Source organism: Schistocerca cancellata, chromosome 10 (assembly GCF_023864275.1).
Source record: "Schistocerca cancellata isolate TAMUIC-IGC-003103 chromosome 10, iqSchCanc2.1, whole genome shotgun sequence".
NCBI lineage: Eukaryota > Metazoa > Arthropoda > Insecta > Orthoptera > Acrididae > Schistocerca > Schistocerca cancellata.
Window position 1 is genome coordinate 61,441,405 of NC_064635.1, and position 16,055 is coordinate 61,457,459.

A 16,055-nucleotide genomic window follows, 5' to 3' on the forward strand; every position below is an offset into this window, starting at 1 on the left:
ACCAGAACAACACCAGATGCAAGTGTATGTGTTTCATATGTGCCTCAAACAGACGTCTCTGCACACGAGAGTAAATTATCACTTTTGCATTATAATCTACAGGGTTTGGGAAACATAATAGGTGCTTTTGAATCATTTATCAGAGGACTATCCCCACATGTAGTAAGAAATACAGAACACCAGAAATCAGTGAACAACATTCAGTATTGCAAATTAGAAGGCTACACCCTAGTTACGTTCTGCAGCAGAACACACAATAAAGGTAGTGGTGTTGCCATATACTCAAGGAAATGTAAGTTCATAACCACCACGGAAAAAGTGTTATGGGGGAACAATTTCTGTGTTGACAAATATTTCGAAATTTCAATTCTTAAAATCACTTTTTGCACTGTTCCTTTCTATGTCATAGGAGTATATAGACCACCCTGTGAAAACTTTGATGGTTTTCAGAAATCACTTGATGCAGTTCTAAGTAAATTATTGTCATGCTGTAGTAGTGTACATTTTGTCATACTGGGAGGTTGGGAGATCTGAACAACAACACTTTACATGATGGTCAGGAAAGCAAATGTTTTACAGATTGTATCCTGCCTTATGGAGCTAAAGATTTTCTTGAACTAGTAACCACCAGAATAGCTAACGCACACAGCAGTTCAATTGCTCATGTCATCACAAATTGTGACCACATCATCTCAACAGACATAATAAATAGTAATTTCCAAGAATGATTGCCTATTGAAGTGGCGGTGTCCAAATGATACATTACAACTTGTGATCGTAAATCGATCATGTGACTCTACTGTCGGGCATTATGTTTACGGTGGTCGCTACAGCAACTTCAAAAGAAGAGCATTACAAAAATACTTGTAATTGCAAAGGATCATTTAGGCCAAACACTAGTACGAGCACAGGTGAATATTATCTGCAAACAACATTGCTACACTATGACATAGTTTAAGCCAGGAATCATGGGAATCAGTAATGACTATCATTGGGGGTCAACAAAAATTGGGACATGTTCACAGAAATTATGACTGAGCACTTAAATAGAGCCATGACATTAAAAAAGTGAGTGTACAGGAAAATCAACCTTCAAAATCAAAACCTATGCCATTAGATTTTAAAACAAAAGGTCTGAAAGAAAAAATGGAAAACATGTATAGCTTACGCAGACTGACTAACTCAGAGTTACATAAAGAACTCTACAAGCAGTACAACTGTGAGTACCACAAAGAAGTCAGGACATTAAAATCAGAGAGAATCAGCCAACAGATATGAGGTTCAGATAACGTTTCAAAGACCTGCTGGTCAATTGCAAATAAAATCAGAAACAATGAAACAGAAACTGAAATTAATAATTTACAATTAACTGTGAATAATGAAGACATCTCTGACCTCTATTAGTCAGCAATATTTTTAATAATTACTTCATAGATACTGTTGAAAATGGTGTCTCTATGAAACAGGATTTACAGCACTCATTTGAGTCCTGTAATAAACAGAACTGCAATACACTAACCACAGTAAGCCCATATGCCAATCTGCAGCTTATTGATAACGTCAGGAACAAAAAATCAGCAGGATCAGCTGAAATTTCTACATATCTATTGAAGAAATGCAAACATGAACTAATGAAACCACTAATTCATCTAATAAACTGTGTTCTTGAAGAGAGTATGTTCCTTGACAAGTTGAAACTGTCTGTAGGGAAACAATACACAAAAATGGGGAATAAAGCATGTACAGAAATACAGACCTGTTGCCCTAATCTCAGCTTTCAGGAAACTGATAAAGAAAATAATATTTAAAAGAATCTCGAAACATTACAACAATGCTGACATATTATGTGATTTCCAGAAAGGTTTCAGAAGAGGTCGAAATACCACGTCAGCAGCAGTACAATTTGTCCATAATGTACTTGAAAAAATAAATGAAAGATCACAAGCAGCAGGAGTATTCCTGGACCTCTCAAGGGCTTTGATAGAGTACATCATGACGTGCTCTTATCAAAAATAGCAAAGAGTGGTGTCACTGGAAAACTCATGCAATTGCTATAAATTGTTTTAAAGGGTAGACAACAGTGCACAGGGATTATGTACTCTAATGGAGAAATACTGGAGAGGAGAACGTCAAGTATAAGAAAGATACATTTTGGCGTTCCTCAGGGCTCCATTTTAGGTCCAGTCGTATTCATATGCTATGTAAATTATTTCTCAAGTTCTCTTGACAATAAGCAATTGATTACTATATATGCAGACAATACATTTGGTGTATGTTATGCAGACAATGGCCCAGCCTAGTTGAAGAGATACATAATTTTATTGAAAAGGCTAGAGCTCACTTTGAAAGAGAGAACCTAAAAGTAAACATAGAAAAATTTATATTATTCATTTTAAACCACGTGGTCCAAACAGACAAAATACTGTGATTGATGAAATTCTACCAAAAACCAGTACAGATTATGCATAGGAAATCGACTTTCATGGAAGCAGCAAGCTGATTATGTATGTAAAAAAAAAAGTATTGCCCAGTCTATATGCATTAAGACAATTATCACAATATCTTAATTCTGAAAACCTAAAGACTGTACGTTACGGATTAGTGTATCCTTTTTGTCTCATGGAATAGTACTGTGGGGTGGGACATGCCAAACTAATATGAAAAGAGTTTTCATATTGCAGAAGTGAGCCTTGAGAATCATAGCAAAACTAAAACCACAGACGTCTTGCAAACCCCTATTCATTAGACACAATATTCTTACTCTTTATGCCATGTATATACTAGAAACTATAATGCTAGTGAAAGAAGACAATAAGGTCACAAAAAGAAACATGGATATTCACAACTATGAAACAAGGCATAGAAAAGATTTTCATATGGGTAACTGAAGATTAACTTTAACAGTGAAAAGCCCCTATGTCAAAGGGGCTGTTTTTAATAACTTGTTACCAAATGAAGTTAAGATATTGACAGTGGATACTTTTAAAAAGTGAGTCAAGCAGTGGCTTATCCAAAAATGCCCTTTGAATTTACAATGAATTATAATGTAATAAGAAATTATGTAAACTAAAAAAATTGTAGTTGTAAAAACTGTGTACTTAGTTGAAAACACACCTGCTTGTAAAATTACATATTATGAGCAATAAATTGAATTGAATTTTAAATGAAAGTATGTTTAAGATGTATTCTACATCTATGAGGTCCATCTCACTTTGAATCTGTGGAGTGCACATTAATATACCTGTTTTACTTTGTAAATTTTTACATAGTGTTTATTATTGTTTTCTGACATATTCTACACCCTGGACCTTCCTCCTGTGAGTCTATTAGAATAAAAAGTACATAGAATCTAATTTAAACACTATTTTTTTCTTAATTTCAATCCGACTAGTGATTATTAACTAAATGCCTTGTTTCACAAACTTTATTATTATTGAGCGGCAAGACTTCGGATTATAAGCCCATTTTCTAGTACATAACTGATCCCAAAGATGAGAACCAAGAAAAGACAAACATGTAAACATTTTAAATGTATAAATTCTTGACTTAAACTCTAAAAGTTATCTGCATTGACAATTTTGAAAAATTACACATAGATTTACCAAACACATTAATGCATCATTTACAATGTGTATGACTAAAAATACACTACAGTAGAGCTGTGCACAAGAGTGGAACTTTTTGCTATGTGAATGAAGGCGAAAAGGTTCTTTTTCTATGTAGGAGGTGCAGTACTGTCTAAAAGGGGCAAATAATTGAATTGAGTTTGTTCATTCAATAATAAATATAGGGGATATACATATCTGTTTCTTTAATTTCTAAATTTCTAACTGAGTGAGCTTTGTGCTCTTTCTTTCACATATGAAACCTCTACATCTATTGTATAGGAATTTTCAATTACGCAATGGTTGGCAAAGGAGGAATTTGGCTTCTTTAATCTTCAACTTCTACAGTGTTCTCTGCAGATTGACCTCCCAGTCTATCCAATTTAACAACACTGAAGCTTTCAGAACAAGATTATTATTATAATTTTAAACTGTTTTATGTTACCAGAACTATTTGTGGTCTTAACCTAGAGAATCATGTTGGAAGCTTTTTCCAAAATTATAGGAGTATATATATTAAAAGTAATATTTCTTGTGAAAACAATAAATCCATACTTAAACTGTGACCTACACCAGAATGATACAAGACAAAAATTACAATACCATGTAAACATATGTGACTGCAGTCTTTCTCGGCATATTCCACTGATGAAATCTTCTCAGGTTATCAGCCGATGTGGTGGCGTCATCTTGTCGCAGCGTTTCAATGAGTTTCGTACCCATCAGTTTCTGGCGACGTCATAAATTCTTTGAAACATTGTGACAAGACGACACCACCACTCGGCTGATAACCCAAGAAGAATTCATCACCATGTAAATAGCCACAGCACACCTATATAAGAAAAAAATGCACTTCATACCTGGCTGAAGTTAGCCGGTGCCCTACTAAACAGTCTCACAGCCCTTTTTACTAGCAAATTAAAAGCCCAGTTAAAAAGAATTTTAACTGAAAATCCATTTTATTCCCTGGATGAGTTCTTTGTCTTTATGAAAAGTGTTTTGTAAGTATGTCAAGCTCATAGTTTTAAGAAATACACATGCGATAAAATCATAAAAAATATTTGTAACACTGTCATTTGTATATTATGAAACGCAAAACTCATTAAAATGTAAAATTTATTGTTACACACATATCTTTAGTTTGTAATTTGTAAACTAATGTATTCAGTTGAATAATCTGTACAAGTCCAGAAACTATATTATTTCTAGAGATTATATTCGATTATTCAATGTTGAATAATAATAATAACAATAATATTAATTATTATTATTACTGGAATTGACCAGCTTTTTGTTTACCAAATTTTATAAACAGAAATTTTTGCATGGGAACAGAGAAAGGAGTTTAGTATGGATTAAAAAATAAAATCAAGGTGGAGTACACTGTTCACAAAAGAACATTTATTATATTCTTCAGTATCAGTGTAACATGTAACAAGATCATCATAACTGATTTGGAGTGCCTTCAATTGTCCTCTTTCCAGAAGTCCAGTTTCACAACAGGCAAATTTTTGCAGTCCGTCACCTGATTCCTTGAGAAACAAACAATATTTTTAATAACACTACAGAAACACACTTACATTTTAAATTTGAAAATTTACAGATATTAAGCAGTGGTTGCAATATGTCTAGGCACTATAAGAGTTTATACTTTACTCTTTAATGTGAATGCTTAATAATAGAAAGGAGCACGCTCTTTGGAATTTGAAGCTGTCAAGGATAAAATCCAAGAAGCAAAAGGTTATCTAGAACTTGTACAGAATTTGTAATAATTGAAGGACACAGAAGGGATGCAGCAGTGGAGAAAGGCATGAGCCAGCACTGTAGTCTATTCCTGTTGTTATTCATGCCACACATTGAATAAGCAGTAGAGGCTGAATAAGCAGTAGAGGAAAGGAAGGAGAAATATGGAAAAAGAATTTAAGTTTAGGTAGAAGAAATAAAACTCCCAAGGTTTTCTGATGACACTGTAAATCTGGTAGAGATGGTGAAGGATTTGGAAGATCACTTTAACTGAGTGGACAGTGTCTTGAAAAGAGATTATAAGATTAACATAAACAAAAGTAAAACAAAGGTAATAAAATCTGGCACTGTTGAAGTAGTTAGATTAGGAAATCAGAAACAAGTGCTGTGTTAAGATTTGCTTTTTGGATGACAAAATAAGTGATTTTTGTCGAAATAAGGAGGATAAAATAAGTAAATTGGTAACAATAAGGAAAACATTTCTGAAAAAGAGATACATGTTAACATCTAATATAAATATGTATGTTAGGAAATCTTTTCTGAAAGTGTTTGTTTGAAGTGTAGCCTTATGTGAAAGCAAAATGTGTTAGATAAACAGTAAAAACAAGATAACCACAGAATCCTAAAGATCAGTCTGTGAGGGTATAGTGTCCCCTCATCGCAATGGATTCACGGTATACGTGATGGAGTGAGCTGAGCTTCGACAGTGCATTCATCAGCACTGCTTGGTAGCAGTCTTAAGGCTTTTATAATGTGATCGTGCTGTGATTGACCATTGCTTAACTTTCAGCATGGAAGCAATCAGCAGCAAATTGTGGTATGTAGATTGAAATGCTGAATGTTATCAATAGTGTTGATGTTCACTGAGTGTTTGAATAAATTATAATTTGTGACCTCTTAACTATCGATGTTCTCACTTGGAACAGTCATTACAGTATCCCTGGAGAGATTATTTTATGAGATTCACTGTATGGAAAGTGTGTTGGAAAAGTAGGGAGAGACTGTGATCTAATACTGCAGGGTCATTAAAAGCTAATAAGACACATTCTGAGGCATCAAGGAGTTGTCAGTTTGTTAAAGGATGACAGTGTGAAGGGTAAAAGTTGTACAGGGAGCCCAAGGCTTGTCAACAGTAATCAGCTTCAAGAGACAGTAGGCTGCATGAGCTATGCTGAGATGAAATTATTAGAACTAGGATTCAAGCTGTAGTTTGAAATAAACAAATGTAAGGAAAATACACATAAAATGTATGGAAAAATCAACTTACTTGCTGGAAACTAATTTGAAACTATTGGGCTGTATTCTTGTTATATTATCGGCATTATCACATAATAGTCTGGACATGGTTGCCTTTTTGATTTCATTGATCTGATCTGGAAACAAGGAAAACAAAAATATATGTAATACAATGTTGTTATCTGTTTATTAACACTTGTATGTGGTCAGTTATATTTTTCTGTTTATTAACACTTGTATGTATTAAATTATATCCCTGCCCTCCCTTCACTTCAGCGTTTTCATACTTGACATCTTCCCCCTCCTCCCCTTCCCCGACAAAAAAGAGAAACTCAGTATCTTTGTGTCTTATATACTTCATATATGTTTTTGCTTTTGATTAATATTCAGCATTCGTCTGAGCACTACTCAGTTGTTTTCTTCCCGGTGGTGGTTAGCCTCCTACTTCATTGCCAATTTTGTTATTATCTAAACACAATCTTAATTGGGTTAATTTTGGACTTTTTGGTTCTTAACTGCACCACATGAGTTTGATATATGTTCAGATCCAGCCATTCTTCAGATTCTTGCCCAAGTCTTGATTATACCCATAAAATTGTTTGTGTGTTTGATTTGTCAGGCAAATTATAGCACATATATAAATGACAGAATGGTGTCACACAAAGTCAAAGAAGTTCATCAAATGTGTAGTGTAGTGAGACAGAGATCTCTGTCTGTGGCAAATTAATCATAAAAATAATCACTGTCACCAGAAGGAACAAGTTATGTATCCAAAATTTATAGAGAAACTGAAGGAAATAAAACTTTCTTTCAACGGACTGTAAGTTCCAAAATAACAGTATTGAAATCAGTTATAAGAGGACTTTTCTCATAACAATACCTTCCATCTCAATCAATGGCAGAAATAGCTAAATGGGATAGAAATATAATGTCACTGAGCATTCATAAATAATTATACTAATTTAGGAGTACCCTGAGATAAGTGCAACAAATTAACATGGGAATATGCTTGACTTTTCTTCAGACATTTCTTTATGCTACATAACCCTTTTTTTCCAACAACATTCAGAATGGTCTTGGCTTGTCAGAACTAAATCAAGTCTTTTAAGCACGCAGAGGTATCATTGGAAGATGCTGAATTATCAAGTACCATTATGTCTATATCAAGTGAGGGCACTACCTGTAAAGAAAATACAGTTTCTCTCGCTCACCAGAGACTAGCCAGCCATCAAATTTAACCCTGAGTGGCCACAGGCTCTCTCTCAATCTTTCAAGTTTACTGATGCTATGTTCTAATATCAACCATTGCTTCTCTAGACAACAGACGCTTGCTGGTAACAAATTAGGCTGCTTGTAATGCTATGCATTTTCACTATGCCTGTGTGCGAGATTGCTGGAGTGTATTTATGCTTCAGCACCTATGAACTGGTATACCTACTCAGCTATGTGAAATAAATCCACCACCACCTTATAAATTTCATCACACCTGTGTTTCCTATATCCAGTTTAACCAGTGCGGGTTAGTTGTGTGAATGCTTTTAATTTTCTTGTGACTCAGAAAAAATATTTAAGTGTGAGTAGTTGATTTTTGTTTCATGTTGCAGTGTACTTATGGAAATGTAATAAATAACTGTCGTCATATAACAGTGAGGTAAAAGCCAAGTAATGCTAGATCATCATCAGTTGAGTCTGTGATTAGCCAATATACTGACACATCACATCGACTGTGTATTGTCTGGAGGTGAAAGACTTAGTAGTGTGTTAAGTGAAGTAGATGAGAGGAATGTGGGGGAGAGTGGAGAGGTGGTACAATGGTACTCAATGAAATAGGAAAATATGAGATTTGGTTTAGGGGCAGGGGGTGGTTGCTGGTTTTAACAGAAGTGAGAAATTTTGGAGCAAGCACATTCTATCAAACAGGAGTTCCAATTTGTTGAAGAAGACTTTAAAGGACTCATGTTTTTCATTTATTTTGAAAATTTCTATGAAGAATGGTAAATCATTTTATTCAAAAATTATTTCAGGGTTTTCACCAAGTGGAGATACAATCTCAGTGCTTAGGAGTGCTGTATTTAGGCAAACCACTAGAAAGTATTCATGCTCCAGTCTCCCTTCACCCTCCAAGGTCATTTTACACTCTTCTTCTTTCAGTCTGGATTTGAACTGAGGAGGTGATCATGTATGCATGAATGCTAATCCTTTGGGGCACCATGATTACTACCAACAGGGCTTTTGGAATAATGAAATATCTGTTCAACAGAGAAGCTAGAATAATTTTTGGTGACAAAAATACAAAAGATCTAGAACTTTTCAGCCTTACACTTTGTGAAATTTTTTCATTTAAGTATGCATCTATCACTTCTTGCAATGTAAGAAAAATAATTTTCTGCTTTAAAGAACGCCTCGGCAGACAAATGCATGAGGTCATATGAGGTGAATTTGGATTACAATTTTTTTATTATATGGGTTTTAATGCCAGGAGTTTGCAAAAGATGCTCGGCTCACCTTTGATGCAGCTCTTTTCATTTAAACAGAGAGGCTGCATCTTTAAGGGAACTGGAATCTGTCAGGAAAGAAGGAATTGGCTGTGGCCTGTAGCAAGGGACCAGCCCCATCATTTGCCTAAACTGAAAATGGGAAACTACAGAAAACCATTTTCAAGACTGCCGACAGATGGATTCAAATCAACTCGCCTCCCAAATTCAGGGATTGCTAGCTTAGCGGCTTAACATGCAAAGCAACCTCAAAAAATTGGTGGAGAATTTGAGAAAACTGGTTGTTGTACATTATTTAAAATAAAATGAATCATAACAAAAGATTGAATTCTGACATTGTAAGTTTTTTGTTTAATTATGCATGTTTAGTTATTTGATAATGCATGAATGCATGTATATATTAAGATTTAATTGTGCATGTAATTGCTGGCTTCATTTATGGGTAGGCTTTTAGGGTGCAGTCGGACAAACACAAGCAGCCCGCTTTTTAAAAAAAAAAAAAAAAAAAAAAAAAAAAAAAAAAAAAAAAAAAAAAAAAAAAAAAAAAAAAAAACTAGAAATGAATGTACTTTCATCACACAGCCCTTCTGCTCTCCACAAACCCCTCCCCATTGTTTTGTATTGGAACTGAGTACCACCCAGATGACCAGATTGGGCGATACTTTGCCATTTGGGATACTAATGATAAAATTTTGAGCAAATTTTTGAAAGAAATGCATTTATCACCATTTGGGTGATATTTTTGTTGATCAAAGTGATTTTTGGGTGATACAGACAGCTTCAGGTGTATTTTTATGCACCAAGTTTAATTTAATGACATTCGTAATGATGTTTGCCATTCCACTGCCTTTTAAGGTACTGGAATATTGCAGCCACAAAACTCTGCTGGCCTCTAAATAACAGCTCCGGTGCTAACATTAAACTGCTGTAAATAGAGTTAGGCTATTATAGTAGTGCATACATATTTTTAACTTGATATAATGCTAAATCAAAATAACTTTTCCTAGACTTTCTTGTTACAAACTTATCCCTAATTGTAAACTACCACATCAACACAAAGCACATGAAACAAATGGTAGCTCTTATATTAAATTCAACTGCAAGTAAGAACTGAACTGATTAACAAAACAACTGATTTGAGGCTAGTTCAATAACTGGACTCTGCTAAAATAGGAACGGGCGATAGCCAATAGTGCTGTGGATGTATACGTAGTTTAAATCTATCATTGGCCTTGCTGGCTAATGATAGTGCACACCCCTTTTTTGTCGTATGACTGAAAATCAAAATATATTTCAGTTTCACTACACAGCAACTAGGTCGTGCATAATTTCCTTTAGGTTATAGGGCGGGTACAGATCTGCTGGACTCCCCCTTTGGCTATGTCCTTGCATGGAGGCATTAGTGTAGGTGTTGATTAATAATCAGATGTCTGAGCTAGAGTTGAGTGGTGGGGGGCTGTTGGACTTGCAGTAGTGACTCCCAGTACTGGAACATCTTTCTCAAGGTTGGCTATGGTTGTGATGATGGTGTTCTTTGAATGAGAGCATCCAACAGACGTTCATTCTGATTTAACTCTGGAGAGTGAGCTGGTCATTATTTATGCATAATGTCCTCATACTGCAAATACTCATTGAACAGGCAAGTCCTGTGTTATTGGGCATTAACCTCCAACAGATTACACCCAGATATGCATGCTTTTGGAAGAGGCACACGCACCACTGGTCGATGTCATCACTATGGAGCACAACTGTCACATTAGCCTAAAGAAACATAAATAGTAGAGTGCTTACTCCCAATATGATGGTCTTTTGGACAAAAGCACTGATGGCAGTTACACAGGTACCCACACGGCACTGTTTATGCTAATTTGTTAATGGACCACCTAAAGAAATCCTTCCTATCTATTCAACACCCAACATTCTGGTTTTCATTTATTGAACATATCTTTAATTGCAACCATGGCAATGATGACCCCTGCTCTTTCCTCCTGAACCACATCATCTATTCCCAAAGTTGCCTCACCTCCTTCCTCTCAGTTCAGCATGTTGTCTTTCTAGATGCTGCTCCCTGCATCTTAGAGTTCCCCGTACAAATGCATCTATATCAGATGCACCAACCACCAACAGTATTTTTTTTAAACAGCTGTCATCCAATTGACATAATAAAGTGCCTCCCTACAGGATTGACACACTTGGTCACTGCATCTACATCAGTAAGTACACATTATCCAAATTTGCTGATAACCTTGTTAAAGTCTCTGGTGCCATGCTTCCTGTGGTGTCAACAAACCCGATTTAACTATGAATCAGTCACTGAGCAATACTCCTCCTATCACTTACACCTGGAGAACCTCAACCACATCCTTCATCAGGGTTTCAACTACCCTCTTAATTCTCTGAGATGCCATCACCTAACTCAGGCCTGTGATTGGCATTTCCTACTCTATAAAGATGGTGCTACATATAGCAAACCAGAATTTGTAGAAACTAACATGTTCTTTGATATCAAATTTCTTTATTTAATTCAGTTACCAGTTTCAATCTTTATGATCATCATCAGATTCATAAAATATGTGTATATTTATGAGTAAGAGCATTATAGTATACTACAACAGTATAAGTAGTAGCACTGATTCATATGACCTGAGAAGCATCTGACAAATAACATACCTGTTTCCTTAACCCTTAGAATGGAACATCTATCTGACAGGTGGATACGGTTTACGTTTGTTCTGCCAGAGATGCTGAAAATCACCCTATGGTTTTACATAGCTACAGGCATCTCATTTAGTACATAGTTGTACTGCAATGGAGGTCACGTGTCTCACAGCATTGATTTACTGAACAAAACTTGCTTTCATTCCAGACCAACATCACCTCACAGGTGGGTGTTCTAAGTAAGTGCACATATTCACCTGCCTCAAAGACTGATGTTCCTGAACTCACAGTGTTGTCTCACAGGCAGATAATCTAACTTATTCTTTAAGTTCTTTTACATGACATTTTTAGGTATTTGACTACTGTACAGCTAAATTTGTTTCAGTGAGTTTGCTTAGAGGAATTTGGAGGGAATAACTGTGCATGTAACATAACATGTACCAAATTATTTACTTTTAAGTGCAATTTCAGTTCTTTTTAGTGTGTTTCTCATTCTTTATAAACTACAATTTTACTGATTCAAAATGTTTTCTGTACATAGGTATGTACTTCACACAGTAACAATTTTGATTTAATTTATTATGATTCATTCATTTCACCATTGTTTCTAGGTTGTTTGCTAGTTTGTGAAGACAACTCTTTTCATCAATTACATTCCACAAGGAAGTCCTAACAAATACTGGTTCCCAAATCAGGCTGGAAAAATACCTGAAAATGTCTCTAACAAAAGCAGATGAATTATGCAGATGATGGATGAGATGTTTTATGAAGACTGACTCTGAAGTTGACTCCAGTGATTCATATGCTCCTGATGAAATTGTTCTATCAATGATACAGCACGATACAGTCTCAGACATATCAAAAAATGAACTGGATCGAAATATTTTTTATGAAAATGGTTCAAATGGCTCTGAGCACTATGGGACTTAACATCTGAGGTCATCAGTCCCCTAGAACTTAGAACTACTTAAACCTAACTAACCTAAAGACATCACACACATCCATGCCCCAGGGCAGAATTCGAACCTGCGAGCGTAGCGGTCGCTCGATTCCAGACTGAAGCACCTAGAACCACTCGGCCACACTGGCCGGCTTTTGTTTTTTTATTTTATTTATTTATTTTTTATTATATGAAGAGAATGCAAGTACTACTACTGAAGTTGACCAACATTACCCAATGGAAAAAGTGAGCAATCTCAGTTCTGATGATAATGCGCTAGATATGATAAAAATGGAATGTGACATTACAGATTTGCCATGAGTTCCATATTACTCTCTTAGTTTATCTTTGGACTACTGAAGTTATTTTCTACAGCTAAAATATTGTACAAGATTGATAAAACTTTGTTTGAGACTGACAGATTATCATTCTCAAACTGAACAAAAAATTAAAATCTTTGAATTTTAACACTTCTTCATTAATTTTAAATTTTCAGATATATTCCAGTATTCAACTCTGGCTTAATACATGTCAGAAAAATCAATATTTGCACTACAGGTGGATGTTCCTACTCGCTATCCACCTCCCAGGTGGATGTTCTAACACCCTGTCCACCTCCCAGATGGACGTTCCCCAGAATGCAGTGTAAAACGATGTCTCTACCTAAGTGTTAAACTCGTAACTTGTGCTAAAAGATGGAGATAAAATAATACCCATGGTTGGAATCATTACAAGATATAAACACATGATAATAATGAGATCAACACTCATAGCCCATGATGCAGGCTGGCTGCTAGCACACTTTGCTTATAGCTGCAGTACAAACAGCTGTGGGTACTTAGCTGCTAAGTGCTGCTGTCTAAGCACAGTTTACAATGGCTTATTGTAGAGCGAGGAATGGGATTTATAAGATTCTACGTAAGCCATAGTAAGATGAGTTAAAGATGTAATGAAAATGGAGTTGGAACATAAAATTGGGTCCACAGTGAGATATTAGTTGGAATTATGAATGTTATTGCTTGATAAGTGTCTATAACATAAGTAGTACATTATGAACTTAGCTGAAAGCAGCATATTAGGGGGAGAAAAACCACCACAGGTGCAATGAGCTCGTGAAAATGGAGCCATGAATATGCGAACACACTAAAAACAAAAGGGCATGTATATTTGCAACCAAGAAGTGGGAAATTTGGGGTCAGGAATAGAAATAAGAATGGACAGAGTCAGGAAAGCAGGATATGCAAGAACTACAACAGTCTGTCATACAGCGGAAAATAGGTGTCTGGGTTGAATTCATTTTGTTCATTTAGAATTTTATCAGATGGTATTCTTCTTTTAAATTTTTTGCATCTTCTTGGTTGTGTTTTCTCGAGCCTGTTGTGTCTGCAGCTTCTTGCATGTCTTGATAAACTACTTTCATCCGATTTCGTAACGTACCATGTACGTCATAGGAACCTATAGGGTGTCTGGGCTAAACATACAATCATATAAAACATCATAACTTGAGATGTAATAGAGATACAATTTGTTTCTAAAAGTGTGGTAAGTCAAAATTTTTTCCGTGTTTGCTTGCAGCAGTTGGCACTGCTTTCACATGCACATAATTGCTTTGTTCATGTAAATGTGTGTTGGTAGTATGCAGACTCTACACAGAAGGTGTTCTGTGTACTTCCTCTCAAGGAACTTAAGTCTTTTAAACTGGTACAACATCATTTCTGATATGATTACGGATTGCAACTGACTGATGATGTTCCCATTTACATAGCAATCACGAAATGGGACAAGTGGCTTCAGGAAACTGAGAGATTGCTTTCAGTGTCGGGCCACCATACCAAGCCTGTCTTTCCAGTGGAGCTGCAAGTCAATCCAACTAGCAAGTAGGCAGTTTCAGTTAACTCATATAATAGTACACAATGTCATCCATGAAAATGTTGCCTCTACAGGCATACAAACAGCAGATTCATCACAAAATCAAGCCTGAGGAGAGGCCACAATGGAAAACATTCACAGAGACAGTTCTGGTAAAAATAGATAAAAATGAGGCATTCCTCAGTTTCATCTGTTCCTTGGATGAGGCTACAGTCCACACTTCTGTCATGGTAAATATGGACAACTGTTACGTGTGGGGAACTGAATCACCCCTGTAACGATAGAGTGTGGACATGACTCTCCAAAAGTGGATGTGTGGTGTGGATTGTTGAAGGACAGGGTTATAGGCCTATTCTTTTTCACAGAGCCTACAGTTAATCCAACATGTGTGCAGACCTGTTGGAGCTGTATGCTGTGCTCCAGCCTCCTCATGGTGTGATCTGTCAACAAGATGGTACACCATGCTATTTTGTGAACACTGTGAGGGATTTCTTGGAATAGGAGTTCTCAGATCGCTGGACTGGGAGAGGTGGTCTGTTGATTGCTTGGCCCCCTAGAAGCCCAGAAATTACACCACTTGATTTTTTTCTGTGGGAGTTTGTCAAGAATCAAGTGTACCAGACATCAGTTCATGATCTACCAGATGTCTGCCTTCTCATTCATGCAGCTGTTGTTCCTGCAAAGCTGCAAAACACTTGAAGAGAACTGGACTGGAGATTACATGTTGTCATGCCACAAGGCACATATGTTGAGATGTATTAGGTGTGTAAAAAACATTTTTAGTTACCATACTTGTGAAAACATGTTGTCAATAAATACCTGAATTACTTCTAGTTATTCCATTTTATGCTATTATATGTTTAAATCAGACACTCTGTATTTGACAGCTGGTATTTTTAATTTTAACTAATATCTTACTGTGAACTGAATTTCATACTCCAGCTCTATTTTAATCACATTTTTAACTCAGCCTATTTTGGCTTGTGTAGAATCTTATACATCCTGTCACTGCACTTACAGCCAGCAGCACATACTGGCCCAGCCACCTCGGCTGTTGGTATAACAGCTATAAGCAAAGTGTGCTAATAGTCACCCTACATTTTGGCCATGAATGTTTAGCTCATTATTGTCATGTTTTTATCTCTTGTAACAATTCCAATCGTGACTAAACATTTTATGTGCTTCTATTCCTAAGTTTAATGAGACAAGTATGGCATTTGTCAGGTGCTTCAAGAAAAGTCTTTCCTCCTTTCCTGGCCACTAAGCCTCCCCTGAACTGGAGTTCTGGCTGACTTTTCCGAACTGTACCCCTTTTCCTAAACCTCTCCAGTCCTTTTCCTTCTCCCCTCTTTTCCTTCCCCTTCAGCTCTTCTGGCAGAAGAGGGAGCCACTGGCTCCAAAAGCTTGCATAAGTTAAATCTTTTTGTGTGTGTGTTTACTGCTGCTGCCACTTGTAGACTTTTTTTAACTATCCAATTATGTTATATTGTCAACAATTGATAATTTTCA

At 36.0% G+C, this 16,055-nt stretch overlaps 1 protein-coding gene across 2 annotated transcripts in view; it reads right to left on the reverse strand.

Moving 5' to 3' along the window:
- Positions 1-4,979: 4,979 nt before the first annotated feature.
- LOC126106677 (peroxidase-like) overlaps positions 4,980-16,055 on the reverse strand; it is a 219,149-nt gene continuing 208,073 nt past the window's right edge. For both annotated transcript variants that reach the window (XM_049913045.1, XM_049913044.1), the window contains exons 13-14: positions 6,616-6,721; positions 4,980-5,137 (exon numbers count right to left, since the gene is read on the reverse strand). In XM_049913045.1, coding sequence (XP_049769002.1) covers positions 5,071-5,137; positions 6,616-6,721 — 173 coding nt within the window. In that variant the 3' untranslated portion in view covers positions 4,980-5,070. The remainder of the gene's footprint in view (positions 5,138-6,615; positions 6,722-16,055) is intronic.